Source organism: Lissotriton vulgaris, chromosome 6 (genome assembly GCF_964263255.1).
Source record: "Lissotriton vulgaris chromosome 6, aLisVul1.2, whole genome shotgun sequence".
NCBI lineage: Eukaryota > Metazoa > Chordata > Amphibia > Caudata > Salamandridae > Lissotriton > Lissotriton vulgaris.
This window is the reverse complement of record NC_141694.1, coordinates 1,228,485,428-1,228,512,488: the sequence shown is the minus strand read 5'-3', so window position 1 is coordinate 1,228,512,488 and position 27,061 is coordinate 1,228,485,428. Positions and strand designations below refer to the sequence as shown.

Sequence of the window (27,061 nt, the reverse complement as noted above, 5' to 3'; positions counted from 1 at the left end):
TCAATCCAGGGGTTCGACATCGACTCCACGGAACTGACGCACCGCACTCTTGTTATTAACGCAGCGCCACCTTCAGGAACCGAGGCTTCGCACCAGCAAACAACCCTTTACCTCCGTTATGCACCGCATCATCCCGATCGCCAACTAATTTGCACCGCCTTAGGGAACCAACACATCCCCTCCTTTGTGCACAGCATCGTCTACGATTTCCGATGCATCCAATGTACTGTTAGAGGGTCTACGTTATTCCTATATCTGGCCCGTGTTCCATAGTGGTTGGATTGAACTTATGGATTTGTCCTGGTCAAGCTCAACCATATAGCCCCAGTTGGAGCTATTGACGTCTAAGCAATGCATTTTTATTTGATCTTGTAAAATTCATATCTCGACTTTTGTATGTTAGACTATTGTCATTTTGGTCTTCATTTACTATGCTAAATATTGGCTATTTTTCTAAACTAATGTGGAGCACTTTTGTGGTGTTTTTACTGTGTGTGTGTGCACAAATACTTAAAAAAATTGCCTTTTTAGTTAAACCTGACTGCTCTGTGACAAGCTACCAGAGGGTGAGCACAGGTAAATTTCTAGTGTGTACTACACTTTACCCTGGTTAGAGTGGTGGTCCCTACTTGGAAGGTGTACATACCTCTGCCAACTAGAGACCCCATTTCTAACAGATACAATGCAATTTTCTCATCATCTGGCTGAATTCAATTTGGAAGTAGACAGAAACTCAAACTATTTTTTAAAAGGATAGTGAATTCATTCTCCACTGCCAATGAAGACATAAGCTAACATCGAACGAGCCAAACATCCATGTTTCCTGTGATCAAAGGCCCTATAGTTTTCTTGGACCTCAGCCTAGTTCTAGATATACTAATGTATAAACCTTTGGGCCTGTGGCCAAATATGAGTTGATGCTTCTTTTGTGAAAGACTTCTGTCTTGGTGGCTATTTTAAGAGCTTTTCTCATAAGTGAGCTGCAGGTGCAATGTGCTTCAGAACGATACACTGTATTCCCATGAGGCAAGATGGTACTAAGGATTCTTTACCCTCAGATTCTCAAGACATTTCATTTGAACATAGATATTGCTCTCCCCCTTTTCTTCCTGCAACCGCATGCCTTCTGGGCTGTGGTGACATTTCACAGCCTGGATATCTGACATGCCTTGTGCATTTATCTAAATAGACCCAGAGCTCCCCATTCTACTGGTCAACCTTTGTGACTTTTGAAAGCAGGGAGGACCACTGTCAGGTGGATTTACTCCTGTACCACCCAATACAACAATCTACAGAGCCTGAACCTCCGCACAGGGTCAGTTAGTTACACAAAAAGAAGGGCACTGCAGGTGGTATGCATGTACTCGGGATGGGTTTTTGTCCCTTACGACACAAACATGCATAAGAGATAGAAGTATGCAGGGATCTGAGCTAACAGCTTTTGAAGTAGTTTCCTGTCCTACCACTAAGAGATACAGTACCCACACAATGACAATGAAAATGAGCCTAGGGACTAATAGTAAATGAATCAACATGAAGGTAACTTTATTAATTTTTCTTCAACTTTCCTTTTTTTTATTGTTCTTTTTATTAAAACAAATGAGCACATAAAATAGCACATTACAGACAATATCATGTACCATGCTGCAATCTGCAACCCTCCACATAAAAGGTGTATCCCCCGCCGGGGTAGAAGATATCACAGGACATCAGACAGGTAAGCATTACTCATGGTCCAAAATTGGTAGGTCTCACAGATATCCCTCCTGTAAGTGTTCCATTTTTGCCATACTTGCGACCATTTGTTAGGGCAGCCTCGTGAAATATATACATTTTTCTCTGTGAACATACACTGGTCCATATCATTTTCCCAAAGCCTCAGGGACGGTTTTTCTCTTACTCCCACAGCTTTGCAATATTGCGTTTGGTGACCATCATTCCCAATGACACCCATATCTTATCCTTGACATTTAGGTCTGTAGGGCCCCAGATGTTTAAAAGACATAACTTAATATTGCAATCAGTGGTTACCCCCATGACTTCTGTCATACAGTTTGTGACCCTTTCCCAGTACCTCTGAATTAGTGGACACTCCCAAAGTGTATGTATGAATGTACCATCCAGCCCACAGCCCCTGATATAAACTGCGTCTTCCCTAAAACCCATCTTCATCAATGTTAATCCCGAATAATATACCCTATGTAATATTTTGAGTTGAACAAGCCTCAGTCTGGAGGAGACTGCAGTTTCTTTGGGGGATGCAAGCGCTTCTAGCCATTCCCTATCATGCAACCCTGCAACTTCGTGGTCCCAGTGAGCACGGAGTCGGAGAAGGGTATCCGGGAAATTGTTTATTAGTTTTTTATATATCATGGAGATTGCTTTCTCCAGAAGATGACCATCTAGTATTCTGTCCTCTAGCGGTGAGGGCTCTGGTGGATTATCACCCCTGGGTATCACCGCTTGCAGCGCATGTTTGACCTGAAGGTATCTATAGTGTTCTGCTGCAGCTAGGTCATATTAGTCTCTCAACTGGTCAAAAGAGAGTATTCCACCATCCCTCCACAGGTCTCCCAATAAAGATAAACCAATTAGGTTCCATCTGTCAAACCCTTTGGTGACCCTCAAGTTCCCTAACTGGGCTGAGTCCCAGAGTGGGGTAGCCAATGTGATTGTGCCCTTCCACCCCAAACTCAGTGTGGTGTCCCTCCATACCTTTACCGATTGATTGGTGGGCCCTGTTGGTTTTACTCTAGAAAGATTGGCATATAGCGCTCCCCTGTAACTTCCTCCGGGTAATAGCTATCTATCCATGTTGAAGCCGGGGTCATTCTGTGGTCCAAATGTACAATGATTAATGGCAGTGAGATGAGCTGCCCAGTAGTTTCGTCTGATATCGGGGAGTGCGATGCCTCCATCATACCACCCCTTATGAGCTTAGAAAGAGATATTCGTGGAAGTTTCCCCTCCCAGAGGAGCTCCCTCAATACTGAATTGATTGATTTAAAATATGCGTGTGTTACCGGGAGCGGCCATTCTGAAGTGCATAAAGCACACAAGGAAGTGACATAATTTTAAACAAGGCAGCCCTCCATAGTAGGGATAGAGGGAGCGATTTCCAGTGTGTGACATTAATTTTTTTTAAACTTTGTTTATTGGTTGAAATCACAGCCATACATTACATGATTGGACAACATAGTGCACATTTTCAGCAAAATAATCTAGCAAAACATTAATATTGGTTACACTTTACATATCTCCTAATAGTCTCGCCTTTCTATGCATCTCCATTTCAACAGTAGGCGACACATAGAGATCTTCCCCATGCTTATTCCACTGTGACCACTTCCTATCCCATTTCTTGGGGCATCCCCGAGCATTGTAGACCTCAGTCTCCGCCAGCATACATCTATCCATTTCTTTGACCCATAGGATGACACAAGGCGGGTTTATACCCCCCAACCCTTAGCCAATTCTCTCTTTACCAGCGTGTATCCCAGTGTTGTGAATTGCTGTTCGACTTCCGTTATGTCAGTAGCATCCCAGATGTTTAATATTCCCAGTTGTGGGGTTAGTACTGTAGCTTTTCCCAGGGCTGTGCACATGTGGTTCGTGGCTTCTTCCCAAAGTGGGTGTAGCATGGGGCAAGACCACAGTGTATGGTAAAATGTGGCCTTCTGACCACATCCCTTTACACACCTGTCATCGGGTTTAGACCCTATGCTAGCCAAAACTGTCCCTGTGATGTATGATCGGTGGAGTACTCTAACCTGAATTAGTCGAAATCTCTGAATGATAGCTGCAGCACGTGGGGACATTGGTACCAACTGCCAGTCTTCGTCCTCTATAGGGCCTATGTCATCTTGCCACCGCTCTCTGAGCTTCAGGAAGGTGTCTGGCAGGTTGTTATTCAGCTTCTTGTAAGTTAAAGATATTGCCTTCGAGTTGAGAGGCCCATCAAGCAGGCGATCTTCCAGAGGTGACGACTCCGGTATGTCTTTAGGAGACGGAAACGCTGCCTGCAGCGCGTGTCTGATTTGTAAGTATCTGTACATTTCTCCCTGTGCCAACTGATATGGTTTCTGGAGCTCACTAAAGGTCAGTATTGCTCCCTTCTTAACCAGATCCCTCACTGTTGATACACCAATGAGGTCCCATTTATCAAATCCGGGCTGATAGCCCAGCATTCCCAGCTTTTGAGTGAACCACAATGGCGTGGCTAGTGAGAAAATGCCTATCCAACCTAGCCAAAAAGTAACTATACGCCAGATTTCCAGTGTGTGTTTGGTCGGTCCGAAGAACTTCCCCTTATTTTTCCTATCAGTGGTGTATAGAGCCCCCAGATATCCAGATCGGTCAGTTTGGTATCTATCGAGGGCATACGCTGGGTCATCTGGGGGGTGATATATCCAGTGATTGACGGTCACCAGTTGCACCGCCCAGTGGTACCGCTGTAGGTCAGGGAGAGCGATGCCCCCATCGTACCAACTTTTTGTCGATTTCTGCCTTGCAATTCTAGGGGCCCTACCATCCCACATCCGCGTGCGAACCTCTCCCTCAACAGCTCTGAAGTATGAGTCTGGGACTCTGTGGGGACAATTATGCAAACTGTAAAGAAAGCGAGGAAGGGCCAGCATCTTGAAGAGTGCTTTCCTCCCCACCAGTGTTAGGGGCAGGGACCCCCAATGCTTTACATCCGCTCGCCGGCTGGCCAAAGGTGGGGCCAAATTAGAGCTATAAAAACAGGCTGGGTCTGAGGTGACAAAAATCCCCGAGTATCAAACGCCTTCCGTCGTAACCGTTATCGCACATTCTGTCGGTAGGTGAGGTACATCGCCTTTCACCATAAACAATACTGACTTGTGCCAATTAATTGCATACCCCGAATATTTACCAAAATTTGTGAATATATCCAACACCACACTGATCGATCTATACGGGGATGCTAGATAGAGCAGAATGTCATTTGCATAGAGCTATATGCGGTATGTTTTTCCTCCGAGCACTCAAATTAATAAAACACAGTCTTTGTAGAGTCTTCTCTGCTCGATTTTTAATGTCCAAATCCAATTCAAATGTATCTCATCCAAGATCCACCATATAATAAGACGCATCCTTATTATGGGTTAATTACTATTGTGGCACGTGGTTGGCGCTCCCATTGCGTATATTCCATCCAGACCGGGGAGTGGTCCGAAATCCCTCTGGGCAGGACTCTATATTGAGCGAAGTTACCTATTGAGGACAGATGCCTAAGGAAATAGTCAATACGTGATAAACTACGGTGGGCACTGGAGAAGAAGTGGGATGAAGTGCCTGACCCACATCTGCCAGACCCAGTGCTTTTGCAAAGTCGGCCATGAGGTCGTTAAACTTTTCTTTTGGCTTTGGTGGGTGGCGGTAAACAGTATCATCTATGGTCATATTGTAGTCTCCCCCCATAGTCAGTATGCCCTCCTGGATTCCTGTAAACGTATTACCTAGGTCTTCCAGTGCCGCCTTGCCCAGAGCGGGCGGTAGATAGACTGAGAGTATATTAATATCCTTCCCATCCAATTGGGCCTCAACCCCCACAAAATTACCCCAGTGTCCGCCCATGTCTTGTGAACTATAAGGGGTGATTTTTTTCGCTAATATAGCTGTGCCCCTTGAGCCCGTAGTGTAGTCTGCATGTACCAAAAGTTTGTTACCCCCACCTAGTGAGGGCCTTGGATTTCTGACCTACTAGATGTGTTTCTTGCAGCAAGACCAAATCCGGCGAGTGTCTCTTCAGGTACTGTTGCACTATTCCCCTCTTAATCTTATCTCCCATCCCATTTACTTTTCAGGACATTATAGACAGGGATCGTTCGATATCCTGCCCCATAGCTGTGTATCTCCCCCAGTTCCCGAATTCGGATCATGTCTGTGTAGGAAAGAACATAAACCTGTTCAATCAGCAATTGTCGTCCAATGTTCGATATGGCTACATTACATTTTTGATTCACTATGTCGCGTTGCATATTAATAAGCTTCTCTATGCTTAATTCCCTCGTAGGGATCATTGACCCAATCGTCATACCAATAAAACTATCAACCTTGAAACACCCCCCATCCCCCCTCCTCGACCTCCTCCCCACCTCCCTGCCCCCCTGCCCGTGGATTCAGAGCTACCCACCCCCAAACTTGGCAAAGTGCTTCTCTCCCCCCCAAAATGCTTAAAATACACGGGGTAGAGTGACCCCCCCCTTCCCGCTGGTTCACATGATAATAGCTGGAATTGTAGCTATCCACACTTAACCATTTGAGTCCCTTCCAAATCACATCTGTGAAACCCATCAGTTTGTATTATATCCTTAGGAACCTCCTGTCAGCAAATCTCGTAATGATGGGTATTGCCACCCCTCCCCCCAGTTCCACTACTTGCGCTTTTAGCCGAGCGCGGGCATTCCAGTCCTATCGCCCATGTCCATCAGTCCTTTTCCTCCCGCGGACTATTGTTCTCCGTTGAGCCATTATGAACCTCCTCCACTCGGACTTCTCTGTACTGGCATGGTTTACCCATTCGATCCCTCCTCCGGTTCCCCACCGTGGTCCAGCCATCCATCCACTCCCAGACAGCCTTCGGAGAGTCAAAAAACCAGGACTTGCCATCAGATTCGACTCTGACGCGCAGGAAAGAGCTTCGCGTACTTGACCTCCCTGTCTCTCAGTTCCTTCTTCACCACCTGGTAGCTGTGATGTTGAGCTTGAACCTTGGCCGTGAAATCGTAAACAATTTTTTTTGCCTGCTTTGGCGTTTATAACGTAAAAAAAAAAAAAATTCTCTCCCCTTGCATCTTTCCTGCACCCCTATTTTGTGGGAAACATTTCAGAAATACCTTGTGTCTGATAAAAAGCTGGCATTTATTTGTTTCTTGTCATTAGAAATAGGACTGAATAATATTAGTAAAATGCATACTGTGTGCCTAGATCTGGGTTTGTTACACTGCAGATGCCACGTAAAATATTTCTGAAATCTGGAGTATGTTTTTCAGTTATTATTCCATTAACTTCAAATTTCTTCTGCAGATTATCAGTACAGGACAGTAGCACAGGCCTGTGATATGAGAACAACCATTGGATTGGCTCGGACTGAAGATGTTGACCCGCGCTTTTTCCTACCACCACCTCAGCTGCCAAAAGTTGATGATGTAAGTAAATACATAAACAGTTGGGCTGTATAGGTCTCTACAGAGGATGTTCAAGCAACATGGGGGAGCCTATGTCCCACTGCTGCTTCCATATTTTCTTGCTCATTTCCCATAGCTCCTCTTCCTCCTCCCAGGTGTTTAGGGAAGCCACAGGATATTTGGCCCTCTGTCTCCTGCTGAACCTTCCAATGGCTTGAATGGTGGCAGGGATGCCAGCAAGGATTGGGTGCCTCACATCTCCTTAACCTTTTTCTCATCATTCTGTGACATGCAGTGAGCCTGTGCCTAACTTTGTGGCTCTCCCTAGTTTGGAGGCTATCCTGTAGGCTAGGTAGTCTGGGGAAAGACTGTAAGTTCAGAGGGGCTGGTGCTGATTTTATTTTCCACTATGTCCGGCTTCAGCCTCTGTGTCCTCCAAGCGTTGGCTGAGAAGCTTACCGATTAGAAAACCAAGGTTACTGACTAGTGGCGAAGGTTGGGAAGCCATCACTTAATTGCTTTCTGGTTCTAGACATACCAGGAATGTGGTAGTGAGGGTTCTGTGCTCCACTATACTGGCTGGGAAAAAAGGACCACCACCACAACCTCCGGTTGGACACCATGGTTCAGCCCAAGCATTGGTCTGCACCCTTCCAGCACTACATACAGGAGAGAGTCTCCACCATAGGTCTAGTGCACTTCTGGTCATCTTCCAATTTGGTGAACCAGCTGACTATCATGGTTGCTTCTTAAGTGGTTTATTTTATTTTAAATACTTAGTAAAGTGCAAACCAAGACAAGAAAAGGCAACCAGAGTGATGTACAACACAAATGCAATTCATCCGTAATATACAAATGTAATAAAGTATCTTTAATAATACCAAGTACTTTACGAAAACCAAATGTCAATGAAAAAGCAAAATTTCATAAAACTACATGTAAAAATAAACAGACTCCCCAAAATATTTACGGAAAAATATATTTTTTCATTCATGCATCCACATAAAAATCAAATTGATCCTTGTGCTCCTTCAGAGAAATAACCCAGACAAATCTGTAGAATACCATTGCCAAGACAAGACCTTCACCTCATGTTTGGAAACACACCCCTTCCTCTCTATGTAGAGAGATCAGTTGGTTTGTTATACTCTATTTTGAATCTGACGAGCACTTCACCAGCTTAATGAACAGTCATTCAATACCTAAAATAGCTATAGGTACACCATTGCATTGTTAAAGTTAGTAGGTCTGGGTTGCATTTTGATTCCTGACTAAAACATGAAAGAAAAAACTCCTGCATAAAAAAAAGAGATTGCTTTCTTTATATGGTGCCCCTGTAGTGCTGTGTACTTTTGTGATATAAAATACCCCTTTGTGCATTTACAACACTCAATATGAAAGGATATGATATTCCAACTTGCCAATAGCACAAGATGAGAGAGGAATACTCCTCTATGTAAAAAAAGGTCTTTCAGGTAAGGCACACCCAATGTGTTATGAACAATATAAGTGGCAGTGCCCTGTGGAAAACATAACAAACATGTCAGAAACGTATTTTTCCACTTTTTTTTTCGACGGTCCTCATGGGTGGCATATCCCCAGATCTCACTACCGTACACCACCTGAGATACGCACCTAGATCTGTATATCTGCAATAGGGCGCCAATAGGTTTTTTACTCAGACGGGAAGCAAAATTAAAAATAGTTGCATTAGCGTGTAGGAGCCCCCCCTGTTTACTTTTTTTCAAAGAGCTCCAATTTAGCTTGGTATCCAACATAATTTCTAAATAGGAGATGGCATTAGTCTTAGGGATAGGGATGCTCCCTACCTTAAAATTCAAGGATTTACATGACCCGTGACCTATCTGCATCACGTATGACTTAGAGTTATTACCTTGCAGGTCCCGGTCTTCATAAAGGACACGAAGGAGTTAAGTAATGTTTGCAACCCCCTCGTGGTCTGGGGCATAAGGACTGCATCATCCGCATACAGTAATACAGGCATGCCATGGCAGGTCACCTGGGGAACAGCCACATGTGTGGCCATCAGATCCTTCTCTAGATTGTTAATATACAAGTTAAATAAAAAAGGAGCCAATATACACCCCTGTCGAACCCCTCTCTGGATCAGGAACTGGCTGGTTACTTTACCGTCATTTGAATAACGAACCACCTCTTTGGTATCCCTGTGGAGCTCCTCTAAAAAGAGGACAGTATTAATTTCTACTCCTATGCACCGAAGTGTTACCCATACGGGTGAACTTCTGTTCACCCGGTCAAATGCTGATGATCAGTCTATGAAGGCCAATTAAATCATACCAGAATGCGCAACTGTATATTTGTTTAAAATCATATACAGGTTAAGGCATTGGACCTCCCGATGCAGAAGCCATTTTGAATATCTACCAGTATATTTTTTTCATCCGCCCATGTGGTTAACCTCTCCAATAAAATGTGTTCCACCACCTTTACCATTGAGTCCAACAGAGATATGGGCCTATAACAAAGAGTGCTATCCTTGTTTCCTTTCTTAAAGATAGGAATAAAAGTCGAAATGGCCAAAGAGGGAGGTGGGGCAACTCTAATAGCTGCGTTAATCATAGAAGTAAGTATTGGCACCCACAGCTGAGAATTAGATCAAAAGAGGTCGGTATGCCGTCGGGACCAGGGGCCTTGTTCCTGGACAGACACTCAACATCTTTTTTAACCTCTTTGGCATTAATAACAAGAGCTGACTTTCCTACCCCCAAACATCCCACTGGCCAGTCATCAAGTTTGACTAGAAAATATTTCCCGGAAGTGTTCAACCCATTCCTCCTCGGTTATATGACCATCCATGGCCTGTCCAGCATCTCCTGCCAGAAAGTAGTTCTCCCTGCTTCGTATGCTCTACATGCCTTCTCGCCCAACGCGGACATCCTATATTAGGAGAGTATAACTCAGCTGGGTCCCCGGATAGATGAAGATTAAAATCCCCTGTGATATTAAGAATACCATTTTGATGAAACTTTGTTTTCATACTGTTAAGACACACATAGCCTAGAAATATTACAAACATCTAGGACAGTAACAGCATTCTAAAAGTTCAGTAACACCAGCTTGTCTGTACCCTGTGAAAAAACGAAGCCTGCACAGAGGGACACCTTCATACAGCAATTGACGGCCAGGGAAACAAAGATAATTAGACCGCCCTTATGTCTTCCCGCCTTGAATGGAGTTGCGAGCACCAAGAAGGTCTTATATCCCTCTAGGAAAATACTGTTAGTGATGACCCATGTCTCCTGGAGAAATATTTCATCAAAACCGTTTATAAAAGCACACCAGTTAGGATCACTCAGCTTACTTATTATCTCAGCATTATTCCACAACACAATTATACATGCCTTTCCTTCTCTGGTACCAATAGGGGCTGGAGTAGTCAGGGGTTAAACGATGGAGTTGACTGTACTCGAACTTTCTTAATAATTATTTAATCACAAGAATCCAAGGTAGCCAGGGGGGGCAAATCGATTGAAGGAGGGGTTGTATCTTGAATCGTTGGCTGTCTGAAGGGCAGTCATCGCAGGGGAAGAGCCCTTCCCCAAGTGGTCTTATTCTACTCCCAGAACTATAAAAGTGATCCAGAGGGAGGGCTACTGTAGATGATACAGGGCCATGACAATTATTCTGACTGACTGCATGCAAAACCGTGTCTACCAGGTGAGGCCTATTAAAGCGGATTACCATGCAGTCTGCTTCCATATATTTACTGGATTTCCCAACCCAGGAAACTCTTCGAACCATGTTGATAAAGCCCTCCATTCTTAGACCCAAAGTTGTGTTCTGAGACAACCAGTGTTGGACTTTGTTCTTAAGTTTGTTAAAAGCTTCAATGCCACCCTGCGATAGAAGCGGGAACTTTCCAAGAACCATTACATATGGGATTGATACCGGGGGTAGGTCTTAAACTGATAACCTCTTCATCTGTCTTGACTCAGATTGCAGTGCTGTCCGTGTCTCCTGACAAACCCCCTCCCCCCTCAACAGTTCTCCATGTTTGGTGTTTGTTAACCTAGGACAGGTCTGGTCTTTGAGTTGGGATTTTTCTGATTCCGCTATTACAGCTACAAAATAAGCCTTCAAGGGATTCAAGTCCGTTGGTGGCCGGGAGGTACTGGGTTCTCTTCCATTGTTGTCACTCACAGAAGTTACCGATGATATAGACCCCTGCCCATTGGGCCCATGATGAAGTACACTGGCAATGTCTGTTCGCGAGCCAGACGCTCCCCTCGGCCTACTCAAAGTAGCTTCAACATCCACTGGCCTGACCATGCAGGACTTTTGGAGCTCTAATTCTATGGCTGCTAAACGTTGCACAATAGGGTCTAATTTAAGATCCATCCTTGCGAGAAGTGCCTCCATCCAGCCCTCCATCATTACCACCAAGTCAACCTTAGTTACAGTGGGCTCAGTGTTTACCGTTTGCGCCAGCCCCTTTGCCCTCGGGCATTTCACTTTGCTCGTGGACAAGGGGCCTTTCCTTTTAACTCCCTTGCCTAATCCAGTTCCAGGCCTGCTCCTTGGCATAGGGTTGAGCTCCGCACACTTTTTACAGATGTTCCGAGTGGCTGCGCAAGATACTAAGTCCAGCCCTGTGATTAGTAATGCCTCCCTGCCCGGGTGCTACGTCTACCTGTGGTCCACAGATACTAGAGCTGGGAAGCAGAGAACCCGAACTAATTCTACCTGGGGTTCCGGCTGATCTAAACCGACCCTTGAGGTGCCAGGTAGGCTGGGGTGATGACCAGAGACTGGTGAGCGGGACAACCGACCAGCTCAATCTCCTTGTCAATGATCCCCACTGCTCTTACAAGAAAAGTGTCCATGAAGTACCTTGTGGCACCGATTTGCCTACCTCCTACCTATTTTGTTTTCCCATAACCACCAGGTGGAGGGAAATACCAACAAGGGTTCAATCCTCTGGAATCATGCAGGTTTTCCCAATAAATTACTATGAGTTGTCACAATGGCATGCACAACCATGCATATCCCAGCCGGCACTCCTCATCCTCCTACCTGCTCGAGTGGCGATGAAAGAATCCACAAGGCTGTTAGACAAAGCGCTACCGCTTAACAACAGCTGCTAACATAGGCTGCTGCCCCGCGGCACTCACAACGCCCTGGATCCCACCTCAGAACGGGGCTTTCCAAACCAAAGAAAGAGGGCGCAGCCATCCTTGTCTGGGCTCTATCGGGTGCCGCGGAAGTCCATGTGGGCTCTATTAGGTGTGGGGCCCCTCCTCCTGCCTATGGCCTTCTGGGGGTTGAAGTTCCTCCCAGGAACCAAATGGCAACAGCACAACGATCAGCTGGCGGCAATCCGGCAGCGTGTCCCAATTGGCGAAAACAGGTTATATAATCAGATCTTGGCATAGTTATGCGATGGGTCGTTGCGCTTCTGTATTCAACCCTGGTTCACCTGCATCAAGATTCGGTCCCCTTGGTCCTGCCCTCTCTGCTACCTCATTTGTCTCTCACATCATAGAACATCCAGCTAAATCGGTGAATATCAGCTTCCACAGAGTCAGGGATCACTCAGTGACTCATGGGTCAGTCCCCCCAGCTGTGCCGCAGTTCAGTTGGGATTTCTCACAGTGCAAGGTGACCCCACTCATTCAGCAGTCTGAATCTGTCAAATGCCCCAAGGCGGAGGCCCTGAAGAAGTCCCCTATTGATGTAGCCTGTCTTTCAAGACCTCTCCGTTTCCAATCCAGGGCAATCTGTCGCACTCATGTCACCTCAGGGTGCCGTCCCCCTGTTGGGCCTGTGCATGCAATACCGTGGCACCTCACTCAGTCTCCCCTTTACCAGCAGAGGCACAGGGCCCTCAAGGTCCCTCAAGCCTCTTACATTAGTACAAAGGCCCTCCCGGCCGCGCATTCGCTCTGTGTCAGAATCAGTTTAACAGGATAAGCTTTCCCTTTGCAAATCTGTTACCTCCTCTGTTGAGGAGTCATTAATACTTCAGTAGCTTAAATCTCATTCTAATTCAATATTAGGAGATGGTGACCCTCTCACTCCCCCTTCCTAATTACGTTTTAGAATGAGTTGCAGAACCGCATTTGCAATTTGGAAAGCCTTTTCAGAATTTCAAAATAGGTTTAAATTTGCAGTCACAAACACTGTGATTTTGAGAATCGCAGGATTTGCACCCCAAAACAGTTTGCTACATCTGGCCCCTGGTCATTATAATAAACGATAATTACTATCAGTGTGATTTAGCCGGAGCTATAAGTTATCTATCAAACCACAGATAGTGCAGGTTACTGTTGATTTTTTCTTTGCAAATCATAGAGTGTATTTACACCTGACTGACTGCCCCGGCCTTCTCTGCCAGTCAACTTACGGACTCACCAGCGCAGCAACCTCTAGTGTCTGCCTACTTCTCCTCAGCTGCCTGCACCAGCCTCTTCACCTCCACACCAAACCCATACAAATTCCATCAACTCCAATGGATATGGGTAAGCAGAGCTTAGTAGAAAGTGAGGATGAAATCCAGAACAGGGAGGCTGGACCAGAAGAGAAGACCAACTTAGATGCCAAGATGACAGCAACATTCCGGAGCAGACAACCATTAGGAGCCCCTATGTTGGTGCCTACAAAAACAATATTTCAAGGGTTCCCCTTCTATTGGAAATTGCGGCAATGAAATTTAGCCTTCCCTTGACAATGGCGGGGCAGCAGTGTTTCATCTATAATTCTAAGGAACAGTGCACAAAGTTCCACCCTATTCCTATTCTGAACTGCATCTGGCAAGAGGAAAGTAAACTAAGGAAAGTAAACTAAGGAAGATAATGGCCATAATCCATATACGAAAGGAGCAAAGTCTTACCAGGTTTCGAAAAGAGATAAAGACCTGGTTGTTTGACCAGTGTTTTTGAACAACCACTGCTGTATTTCTTATCATTTGCCTGTGTTCTTAGACGCCGGGAAACCCTTTCTGGGTAGCTGTTTGCGCCATATAAGTTCAAAAAATAAATAAAATGGCCACAGTATCTGCTCTAGTCTCATGTATAGAAAAGAAATGCTGACTCTGGGCCATCCTGTCTCACTGGTCACCTGCGCCTGGATTTGATTGTCGGTGTGACAGCTGAATACAGGTCATGCAATTCAGTCATGCCTCCCACTACAATCCCTGGCTCGGATGGCAGGCATATAGGTGCTCAAGTTAAGAGTAAGTTCCAGTACAACAACATCTATTAAGGCATGTAATGCGCTTGTTAATCTAGGCTGTCACGATGGACACATCTGAAGTGACATCACACAGTACCTGGAACTCCTGCCAGCAGACAAAAGAGGCAGTGAAAGTGGTCATGCAGGAAGGAGCCAATTGGTTGGCTGCTGTTAAAGATGCTGCTGTAGATGTTTCCAATTTAGACTTACGTCAGCTCTCAGGAGTGGAATTTTTTTAAAGAAACTTAAGAACACTGGCTTTTGACTGGTAGCTCATGGGAAAGCCCGTGATATCTCTATTTATGGGCTAATATTTTTGGGCAAACGTGGATGAGACACTGAAGCAGCTCCCTCTCTTAGAGCACCACAGTTTTGAAAAGTTTCTGGATTTTGTGGCTCCAGAATAATACAGATCTTCAGAGGAAACTCCTTGCTCTACGGATCCCAGCAGAGGAAGTGTGGCCATTACTGCCATTTATACAACAACCAAGTATGTTCTAGAAACCAGGAACAGGATCACAAAAAGCCTTTGCAGAAATTACAAAATTCTTTATGTTCCATTGGTGGAGACACACACAAGAGAATCTGGCTTTTTAGTAGTATGGTTCCTTCTAGTCTTCACCATTTGGGGTTTGGGGAGGAAGGTAGAATATCAGATTGTTCCTCCATGGAATGATGTTCACTCTGAACTATCCAAAGTGTCTGAGTCTCAACACAGGAGAGCCTAGCAGGCCGCCTTCCTGTAGGTGTGCAACGAACTAGGCCTCTGGGCACTGTTACCATTTCCATAGTTCTGCTGGCAGCATCTCATGACAGGTCTATTCACCACAGACTGTCTCTAGATGATGACTCAACCCTCCAGAGGGTCTTACACCGACGAGTTTGGGGACACCCCACTAGTCATTCATAGCCCAGAACTCAACCAAGGCCCGCCTCAGGATTACCCTGCAATGCTGCTCCATCTGGGTATAATAAATGGGAAATTAGCAGTGGTCACAAGCTAGCTCTATAACAGTGTGGGTCTATAAAGTTGATGGGCTCTGTGATCTCGCATAAATGCAAGATAACGCTGCAGCGAGTAGAGCCTCACTAAAGTGCAGCTGTCTTGCACCTCTGCACTCTTGCTTAATTTAGTTACTCAAACAGAATCAGACACAGGTAAGATATTGAAAAATAGTTTTATTTCTTTATTTGTACATGAGGCTCATCAACCAGCCTGTTCATGACATCTCTTTCCAACTGTAAGCAATATAGTCTAAACCTTCTAATGGTATGCAGTTCAAGGATGGGAACAATAATTTGACATTCTTGCTGCATTGAGAGCTAGATTCCCCACCAGTATGCCACTCCACTCTAATCTATCTAAGGGCATACTTTGACAGTGCTCAAGGGAAAACATTCATTTCTCCAGGGCCAATGGGGAAATTGTAAACACAACAATATTCAACTGTAGTGCCATTTCAGACAGTTCTGGTCAGTGCTAGGACTAATGTCTTCGTGAACCTCACTGATCCTTCATTGTAGGTCTTTGAATGTGGCCATCCAGTAGGAGCCAAATCCTCAATGCGACAGGTCGAGGATACATAGTTGGTCCAAGTAAGTGTTACTCAGTGGTCTAAACTGGCATTGCTGTAGGGGGAAATGCTGCTGAATCTTTAGAAAGATCTTTTGTTTCAGCATCCTCGGCTTATTGACAAAAGACAATTGCTTGGAAACTGAGAAGAATCTCCATATCAACATCTTGGAGCTTGGTGCTATTCTTTAATGTCTACGGGATTCCCCTACATGCCTGTGCAACTCTTCAGTCCTGATTCCAATGAGCATTACAATATTAATGCATTACATTGTCAAAAACGGCAGATTGAAGTCACACATCCTGTCAAAGGAAGCTCAACATCTGTGGAACTGGGCGATGGCCCACAACATCCAACTGATATTGGACAGCTGCTAGGACTTCATAGCAATTAGATGACCTTAGTCAGTGGATTTCAGAATGTCACGGGTGGGAACTCCACACGTTCAGCAACTCTTACATAAATGAGGTCAGGCCCAGCTAGATCTGTCTTTTTTTCATTTGGAGAACAGAATATGCCATACCTTAGCCAGCAAGCATTACTAGCAGGGACTCACAGGGAAACATTTTCAATGAGCTGTTCCAAAGTCTAAGCGTATGCTTTTCCTCCAGTCCCCCTGGTCCTCCTGGTCCTTAACAAAGTGAAGAGTGATTGTAGTCAGCCCTGCATGACAAGACATATTGGTGCACTAAAATATTATGGCTGTTGAGTGCACTAATGTTCTCCCTTAGAGTACATCTAGATTCTAGAACGTCTTTCAAGGCAGAAGGGGAAGGCTCTTCATCACGATCTGCAGGTCTTCAAGCGCAAAGTCTGGCTCCTGATCACTTACAATCTGGATAGTCCAACAGACTGCAGGGTTTTCTTGGCACAGTCATGCCTGCATCTACTTTCAAGACACCCAATGCTAAATGGAAGCAATTCTACATCTAGTCAGCGAATGAAGGCCTACATCCAGTGTCTGTGCCTTCTCATCAGATTCTGCCATACCTGCTAAATCTAGCCAGATCCTGCCTCAAGCACGCCTCAGTGAAGGTGCTACTGGTTGCTCTCTTGAGGCCAGACACTTCACTGATGACATCTCAAATGACATCACTGATGACATCTCATTTGACATTACTCATCACATCACTGATGATATCATTCATGTGATAATACAATGAACCTCTTCAGATTCTAATATAACCTTAGATACAATCAGTGTAAACAGACACTCACAGACTGTCACTCATCCATGGAGTTACTCACACACCTAGTCACTCATGCAGAAAATCAATCACACCTCCATTTCCTCAACTATACAGTTATACACACCTTACTTATTCAAACATATACTAACACATATTTACTCTCTTATACAATCCCTGATACAAGTTTACAATGATCCATACAGCCACTCACACATTCACTGGCTCTTATGCACAGTAATTTATATATGACAACTCTCACATGTACTGTGTTTTACATATGTACTTACTTTGACATGTAGCACTGAAATATCCATTCACTCACCAATACACCCATGCTCACAGTCAAGAACCCATACAGTTGTTTCCACATGCAGTTTTGAATCCATACATCTAGTGAATCAACTGTTGACACATCTATGCACAGAGTCACACACCTCCCAGCCACCCACACACACACACACTCTCCCATACAATTACTTGGGCAACCAATCAATAACCCATATAGTTACTCATATAGTTACTGATCAACACATGCAGTAGTTTACAGAACAACAGATATAATGATGCACAAATTAAGACAGTTTAGTCACTAACCCATGCACTCAGTGAGACTCATTTAATCACTCTCTCATACAGTCAGTCATGCACCTACTAAATGCTTCATCCAGACACTTATACATCTACTCATTCTTTAATATGTAAGACATATTTTAACTTTACAGAAACATACAGTCACTGGATAATGTCATCAGTGATGTCATCAGTGATGTCACTGACCATGTCATGAATGATGTAATATGTGACATCATCAGCAGTGGATTGCAGGTGCGCGATATATAGTTAGTGCAACTAACTATATATGGGAATTTCAATGGTTTTGTGCGAGTAAAATAAGGTTTTGTAAATGCTAATCCCTAACTATATATGGTCTATAACTTATGGTTTTTTCAGTGAATTTTCAAGGTTTTGTAAATGCTAATCCCTAACTATATATGGTCTATAACCTATGGTTTTTTCAGCGAATTTCAATGGTTTTTTAATAGCAAATATCAAAAGCTGTAAAATGTATTCTTCTTTTAAATGACACTTTTTCCCCAAACTGCCTTGGTATATTCCAATATATGTCAAAGACAAAAATGTAAGTGGTCCAATCAATTTTTTCCACAATTTGAGGAAGCACAGAAACATGTGAATAAATCTGTTTCTGCTTACATGAGAGACTATGGAATGGGTTTAATATACAACAATAACTTGCGTTCCAACATTCAACACATCTACAGAAGAGATGGTGTGCACTTCTCTGATGAAGGGAATAGAATATTCGTCCTTTATTTAAAAGTGTGCATTGGAACTTACTTGTAGGTACCTAAATTAGCCACAGAACACAATAGCTCTTTTCAGAGCTACCCTACCTCTGATCATTCAAAACGTTTATCTTTTTCTATTTTTTTTTCTTCACCAAAGTACGCTCCCCGGTTTGCTTACCGGTGCGCGTACCGGGCGCTTCCCCCGCGAAATTTTCAAAAATTTAATTTTTGTATTTTTCCATATATCAGCGTCCTAATCCTACCTCAGAAAACCTAGAGGGTCATAAACTGTCTACCGTGCCCCCTTCTACCCATTCTGTACATTGTTTGTCCTCCATCTTATGTATCAATTCTACCGATACACAAAATGGAGGACTCCCGTAACGCTGCCGGTTCGCGTACCGGGGAGCGCACCGGTAAGCGCTCGATAAAAAAAGGTGGGAAAGTAATTTACAGAAAAACTACTACAGACACTCACCAAATTTGGAATAGTCCCTACTACATACCAGTCCCTACCATTTTCCGAAATTTGATGGAATTCCATAGAGCCATTCAAGTTGTAGCCCTGTCTAAATAACCTGAGGTAAATTACATGGCAAAAACAAATTAAAAAGAGTTGATATTTTCAACCAATGATAACATTACTTTCAAGTTTTATTTTTATGTGCTGACATTTGATTGGTTTGTTACATGAATATATATGAAAAATAAGAGGGAAAGACAGCCATTTTGACCGGAACTCCCTGAGGCACATTTACAGAGCATTTCCTGAGAAACCTAAGACACTTTTCCAAATGTAAGTTAATAGTTTTGAAGGAGAAATATGTTGTGCACCTAAAGTTATTTTTATAAAAACGTTTCCTGTTAGATATTTACTGTCCCTCAGTTATAGTTATAGATTGAGTAAGGCTTCTCTGTTGTAGTCATAGATTGAGTTAGACTTGATCACATACAGTACTTTATATTTCTACTTCCTGCCTTGTAGAATACACTGCCCAAACATAAATTCACTCTTAAAAACTCAGAACTATGTTGTACACGTTAAGTTAAAAATAAAAATGTTGAAGTTTCTTACTTAAACTCTATTTGTCTCTCTCTTTTTATTCTACCTTAACAGCAATCTATACTACTATTATAAAGAGAGAACTGTGTCCTTTGAGCCAGGTAAACTCGAAAAGTACACCACCAATCAAAACACCCAATACATCTTTGAAAACGTCAGGGCAAGCAGAAGGACATAGGCTATATAAAAACAAAATATATATGTTAGAAGGGAAACTTAATTTTTAAGGGAAAGTAGTCCCTTAGAAGTAGCGCCAGCTAACGACGTGCGTGCTGATGCGTGCTGACATCACGGGGGAGGGCGGAAGCTGGAAGCAACACGCTGTGAGGAGCGCACAGGAGAAAGGAAGCGACACCCTCCAAGGTCCGGAGTGCGTAGAGGAGCGTTGACATGCCCAGGGGAGCGCAGAGTAAGAACGGACAGGAGAGTCGGCAGAAGCGGCCAGGACCAAGAAAACGAGCGCGGAGAAACAGCGGAAGCGACACCCTCCAAGGTCCGGAGCGAGTAGAGGAGCGTCGACATGCCCAGGGGAGCGCGGAGTAAGAGTGGACAGGAGAGTCAGCAGAAGTGGCCAGGACCAAGAAAACGAGCGCTGAGAATCAGCGGACACGAGCGTGGGCAGAAGCGGCCAGGACCAACAAAACGTGAGCAAGGAAACACTGTAAGTACGCTCTGCTGCTCCCGGCCGCTCTGCTGCGCCTCTGCCCCCAGTCCCCTTCTGCCCCGGGCAACGCCGGGGCGGGCTGCTAGTTATGGATAAAGAAGCACAGGAACCCAAAGTACAACCTGAAATACAGGACAATAATGATGTGACAGTAGACGAACAACTGTTGGAATTTATGGACAATTTTGATAAACAAGAGACAATTTATGAAAAAAAAGATCATGAAATTTCAGATGAAGTACTACTTGAAATGTCCACAGATTTTTAACATTAATATCAATAAAATTGTATTTATAAATTAAAAATTGTTTAAGACATTATTCATTTTTTTTCTAAATTTAAGATATAATAGTAGAGTAATTATAAAAAAAGTCAGACTAATGGTAAAGAGTACAACATTTTTATATTACTATGTGCTTAGGGAATGCTCAAAGGATCTGTTTCTACTTTCCCATGAATCTAGGAGAATAATTTACTTACTTGATGTGTTTTAAAAATGTGTTTTTTGACTTAAAATGGCTCAAAGGCTTTGTAAATATGCCCCATGCTGACTATGAATCTCTAGCAGTATATATCAAGAAAACTAAATGACTTCAATAAACGTTTTTAAACACATCAAGTAAGCAAATTATTCTCCCCCATTCATGGGGAATTTACTTAAAATGCCCTCACACATGAGGGCGTATTTACAAGGCCCTTGCACCACTTTTGCATCACTTTTAACATGGGAAAAATAACTTGAAAGTGTCTTAAAGGCCTTGTAAATATGCCCCATGCTGGCTATAAAACTCTAGCAACATATCAAGAAACCTAAATGACTTCATGAAACGTTTTTATACACATCAAGTAAGCAAATTATTCTCCCTGAATCATGGGGCAAGTGAAATATTTGTTTAAAGAAGCAGACACCATATTTTCCTTCTCTGGGGTAGGTCTGGAAATGCTTTTTAAAGGACACCTTTGAGCAATTGATGGCACTTTTTCCTCAAACTGCCTTGGTATATTCCAAAATATGCCAGACAGAAATGGAAGTGGTCCAATCAATTTTATCCACAAATTGAGAAAGCGGGGAGGCATGTAAATAAGTCTGTTTCAGCTTACATAACAAACCATGGAATGGGCTCCATCTACAACAATAACTTGCGTTACTACATGCAAGATATCTACAGAGGAGATGGTGTGCACTTCTCAGATGAGGGAAACAGAGTTTTCATAAAAAATTTAAGACAGTGTATTGATACCTACTTACAACTTACACAGAACCCAAAAGCTCTTTTCAGAGCTACCTTAACTATAATTACTCTTTTAAAATTTTGAATGTACCTTTTCTCACTAATTTTCACTTATGTTCGCTTCCCGGTTCACTACCCGGTTCGCATACCGGCAGCTAACCACGCGAAAAAAATCTAAATTAATTTTTCTTACGACATATATGAGCCTCCTCAGCTACCCTCAGAAAACCTAGGGGGTCAAGATACTTCTCCCATGCCCCCTTACACCCATTTCCCACATTGTTATTCCTCCATCTTGTGATAAAATTTGTCCAAAACACAAAATGGCGAACTCCCGTTACGCTGTCGGTAAGCTACCCGGTTCGCGTACCGGGACCCGCCTCTACGGCGAAAAATCGCAAAAAAATTTTTATTTCATTTTTTGCCCCGTGGGGCACTTTAATTTCCCCCTCATCAATCTTAGGGGGTCAGAAGGGGTCTACCTTGCCCCCTTTCATTAAATTCCCCCTTCGTTTTTCTCCACCTCTTGTCTCTCAATCCTACCGAGAGAAAAGATGGCGGCCGGTCGGGACTGTTTAGAATGTTGACAGACACCGTAGAGCCAATCAGCTTCGCTTTGAAAAGTTCCGTTACGCGAAAAGTACGCGAACCGGAGCGCTACCCGGGACGCTGTCACAGATGTATCTGTTTTTTAAAACGTTAATTTCTCAAAATCCACTGGAGCACATATATTGAGACCTAGCAAAGGCACATCGGGCTAACAGTCCCTACAATTTTGCCAAGTTTCGTGCAAATCCATTCAGCCGTTCGAGCTAAAAGTGAGGCCAACCGCCCTATGGAAAACTCAATGTTAAAAATGCGTTTTGGGACCCACCTTTTTTTTCGGCCCCCCCTTGACGAAACCCCCCCAAATTTTCAGGGGCTGCTCAGAAACAAAATGTGCCATTTTCCTGAAAATTTCAGCCAATTCCGTCCACAAACGCCAAAGTTATTAGACATAGAATTTTCAAAAATCCCATAGGAATAAAATCCTAACTATATATACCTACTGGCGACCGCCAGTAGGTAATATATATATATAAACATGTATATATAAAAACATGTAATAGCAGCCAAATAACATCAGAGCTGAAATATGCTGTGAAGAATTTCCACCATACATTAATAATAAGCATTAGAAACATAAAAAACAACACCAAAGATTGTTTAGAAACTGTTTTAATGCTCAGAAAGCAGTAGAAATTCTCATAACTCACTGGAAGCATAGAAAGCTCCCAGGCTGCATTGCAAACACACAGTCTAAAAAGACTGAAAATCTAAACTGTAGCTGCATAGCAATAAACTGACACCGTGCCTTTAAGGCACCCCTGACCCCCTGTATCCCATCATGCCTCAGGGGTGACAGTTAGGTCAGTTGTTCTTTCCGGCTCCTTCAGGAAGGATCCTGGTTACACAGCTCCACTAATTTCTGTTTTCTGACAGAAAATTACTTCCCTTTGAACAACTTTTTCACTTACTTTGACATTTTTCATCTAGTCAAGTAAGGAACTGCCTTTTTAAGTCAGTTTACTGGGCATTTTCAGCTGAAAATGCCTTCACTTTTTGATAAGTGTCCTTCTTGTGGCAACAAGAAAGCAAAATCAGACAACCACGATGTTTGTATCCTGTGTCTGCCTGAAGAACATGATCCAGGCACCTGTCCTCACTGCGAGCACCTGTCAGGAAGAACTCTGAAAGACAGGGAGAGAATTCGCATCTATGGCCTGGCTCATAGGTCATCCAGAGGAAGGTCTCCGGGGAAGAAGGGTTCCACGAAGACTAAAACATCTTCAAAAGACATGTCTTCCATCCCTTCAGCCTCAGCGTCAGGCTTGGCGCTGAGGAAAGAACCTCCGGTGGATCGTTTGGCTTCAAAAATGCCGTCGACGGCGGGCTCGCCGTCGAAAAGAAGAACAGGTACGTCGACGACGTCGAAGGATCCAATTCCTTCGTCGAGATCCCCTCCGCCGTCGTCAACCGGGCGACGATCGGCGTCGAGAGATGTGACTCTGCCGCCATCAACCGGGCGACGGTCGGCGTCGAGATCAAAGGCCCCTCCGCCGTCGTCAACCAGGCGGCGATCGGCGTCGAGAGAGGCCACTCCTCTGCCGTCGTCATCCAGACGACGACCGGCGTCGAGAAGTGTGAGCCCTCCGCCGTCGTCCGAGAAGCACCGTTCGGCGTCGAGGACCAAGACTCCTCCGCCATCGACAGTAACACGTCGATCGGCGTCGAGGACGCAGTCTCCGTCAGTGTCTCGTCAACGCTCGGCGTCGAGGGTGTCCAATACCCCTCGCACAGGCACTCAACGTCAAGGCAGAAGGCTCCGTCGATGGCTGGTCATCTCCGTTCGACGTCGAGACAGAGAACTCCGTCGACGGCCGGTCATCGGCGTTCGACGTCGAGACAGAGAGCTCCGTCGACGACTGGACATAGTCGTTTGACATCCAGAGAGAGGCCTCCGTCGATGACTGGACATCTTCGTTCGACGTCGAGACAGAGGACTCCGTCGACGGCTGGTCATCGCCGTTCGGCGTCGAGACAGAGGACTCCGTCGACGGCTGGTCATCGCCGCTCGACGTCGAGAGGCCATAGATCCACACATCGATCGCCGTCGAGGCATTCGAAGTCGAGATTGTTTGACCCGCCAACCCCCCAAACGCATTCGGCGGCGAGAGAAGAACGCTCGACGTCGAGGCATTCAGAAAGAAACTCTGTGATCATGGTAACGGAGTCAGCTTCTCGTCATTCCACTTCACGGTCGTCTGGCTCCTCAACTGCATCTTCAAGGTCCAGAAGTTCTGTGCGCAGATCTCCTGTGCGTCGGCCAGATCCTTCGGCTGAGCAAGTCAGACTGTCACCTAGATGGTACGTACAAGTCTTTGGACCATTGGCGAGATTCTGGGGCTGCCAAACGTATGCAAGATATGTCAGCCCAAAACACAGGTCTCCTCTTCAGAGTCTGGTAGAGGAGATGGACAAGCGTAGTCCTCCCAGGCGCAAATCACCTGTGAGAACAACAACCAGATCTCCCAGAAGATCCCAATCTCCCAGAAGAGAAAAGCCGGTCAGGCCTCGCTCAGAAGATCGGGTCAGATCTCGCTCTCCTAGAAGGGATGAGCGTTCAAAAAGATCGAGGGAGAGGAGGCACAGTGCTCACCGTAGGCGTCAACGAACTCAGTCTACTTCATCTACCTCTTCTACCAGGTCTTTCAAGAGGGATTGCTCCCCTACATTGACGGACAGTCCTACGTCCAGATCCTCCCCAGTGGATGACATTGGCACTTATCTGGATGTCCTGCAAAGAGGAGCTCCGAAGCTGAGCATTGAAATGACTGTCCCTCAGGTTACAACTACAGTAATTTTTGAAACTTTACACAAAAAAGCTATCTCTCGTCCACTGCTGCCTTTAGTCCCGGGGATTATGGATCTTGTCAAAGAGGTTTTCCTAACTCCAGCGGCTATCAGAGCGGTGCCAGCCCGCATTCAGAAGAAATACAAACCGGCCTCTCCTGACCCAGTTTTTGTAAAATCTGACCCTCCAGCCGACTCTGTAATTGTGGCAGCGGCGAGGAAGATGCACGCAGTTGCCGGTTCCTCTTCAGTCCCACCAGACAAGGACAGAAAATCTCAGGACTCCTGGGGTCGCAAGGTTTACAATTCAGCTGCCTCCACTCTGAAGGTTTCCAGTGCGGCTGCACTTCTGGGTCGATACGACAGAGCCTTATGGGAGTCCATGGAAAGGTTCAAATCAAAACTGACAAAGGAAGACCAACAGGATTTTGAAGAGACTGTGACAGAAGGATGTCTGGTGGCGAATCAGATGATAAGCACAGCTGCGGATGGTGCAGTGCTTGCGGCGCATTCCTACTCGCATAGGGTTTGTGCCACCAGGGTCGGCTTGGTTGCGCCTTACAGGCCTGAAGCCGGATGCTCAGCATCGCATCCTTAATCTTCTCTTTTCTGGTTCCTCTCGCTTCGGGGAACATGCTGACGAAGAGATGACCCGTATGAAGACGGAACTAGATACAGTGAAAGCGGTGGGTTTGGAAAAGAAAAAAGAATTCAAACGCCGCTTCAAGACCAACAGGGGGAGAGGGGCTCAACAAAGGGTTCAAACCCCTCAGTGGTCCCAAAGTAAGAACCAGGGTAAATCCCAGTTTCGAGGCAAAGCCAACAGAGGTAGAGGAGGTCACCAACAGTCCTCTAACACCACAAGAGGTGGAAAGGCCTGAGCAGTGGCTTCCTCTGGCGCCGTTGCCCACTCCAGTGGGAGGAAGTGCTTCACAACACCTGGCAGAGTGGGTCAGCATCACAAAGGATCAGTGGGTGCTGAATATACTGCACAATGGATACAGGCTACGTTTCCATGCGCCTCCGAAGAGCATTCCTCCAAAGAACTCTTGCCCTCACCAGCTAAGCTTGCTCCGAAGAGAGGTGAAAGTTCTACTACAAAAAAGAGCTATAGAGGAAGTTCCTCCCTCTCAAAGAGGAAAGGGAGTTTACTCCAGATACTTTCTTGTCCCCAAAAAAGATCAGGAGGACAAGTTCAGACCAATACTCGATCTGCGACTATTAAACAAAGTCATCGTCAAAGAAAAGTTACGCATGTTAGCGCTTCACCAAATATGCCCACATCTTCAAGCCGGAGATTGGATGTGTTCGGTGGATCTGCAAGATGCGTACTTTCATATCCCAATTGCTCAACAACATCGCAAGTACTTGAGGTTTGTCGTAGGGAACAAGCACTACCAGTACAAGGTGCTACCCTTCGGTCTCAAGTCCGCACCACGAGTCTTCACCAAATGCATGGCAGTGGTGGCGGCTTTTCTTCACAAAAAGGTACTCTTCATCTACCCATACCTGGACGACTGACTCCTAAAAGGCCCATCTCCGATACAGGTAACGCACGATCTACAACTTTGCCTGCACCAGTTGCACAGGCTCGGCCTCCATGTGAACCTGGAGAAGTCAGTCCAGTGGCCTACACAGTCCAACCACTACCTAGGCTCCGTTCTGGACACAAGATTGGGAAAAGCGTTTCCTTCAGAGGAGAGACTTTTTTCCATGAGTCAGAAATGTGGGATTCTGCTGGAGTCTCAGATTCCAACAGCCCGACAAGTAGCATCCCTGCTGGGTTCCATGGCGTCCTGCATTTTCTCATCCCAAACGTCAGGCTGAGAATGCGTCCTCTGCAGCAGGCTCTAGAGGACCAGTGGGACCAAGCGACAGGGCATTGGGAAGATCGTATCACTCTTTCCCAAGCGACGAAGGATGCCATCAAATGGTGGACTCGGAGAAGGAATGTGCTGGTGGGAGTACCGTTTCACTAACTTCTTCCATCCCAGTCTATAGTGACGGATGCCTCTCTGCAAGGCTGGGGAGCGCACACGGGTCTGCTTCAAATTCAAGGCCAGTGGTCTTCGCAGGAGCAGACATACCACATCAACATGCTGGAACTCAGAGCGGTATTCCTGGCTCTCAAAGCTTTCTTTCCAGCGATAGTGTCCAACTCAGTCCTAGTTCAGACGGACAATACGACCACCATGTTCTATCTGAAAAAACAAGGAGGCACACGATCTCGCCCACTCTCTCGAGAGACTCAGACAATCTGGCATTGGCTTCTCTC

The 27,061-nt window shown here is 45.0% G+C and overlaps 1 protein-coding gene across 1 annotated transcript in view; it reads left to right on the top strand.

Annotated features, from left to right (window-relative positions):
- SERAC1 (serine active site containing 1) overlaps positions 1-27,061 on the top strand; it is a 293,263-nt gene that overhangs the window by 52,854 nt on the left and 213,348 nt on the right. The window contains exon 5 of the mRNA XM_086927320.1: positions 7,051-7,172. Coding sequence (XP_086783446.1) covers positions 7,051-7,172 — 122 coding nt within the window. The remainder of the gene's footprint in view (positions 1-7,050; positions 7,173-27,061) is intronic.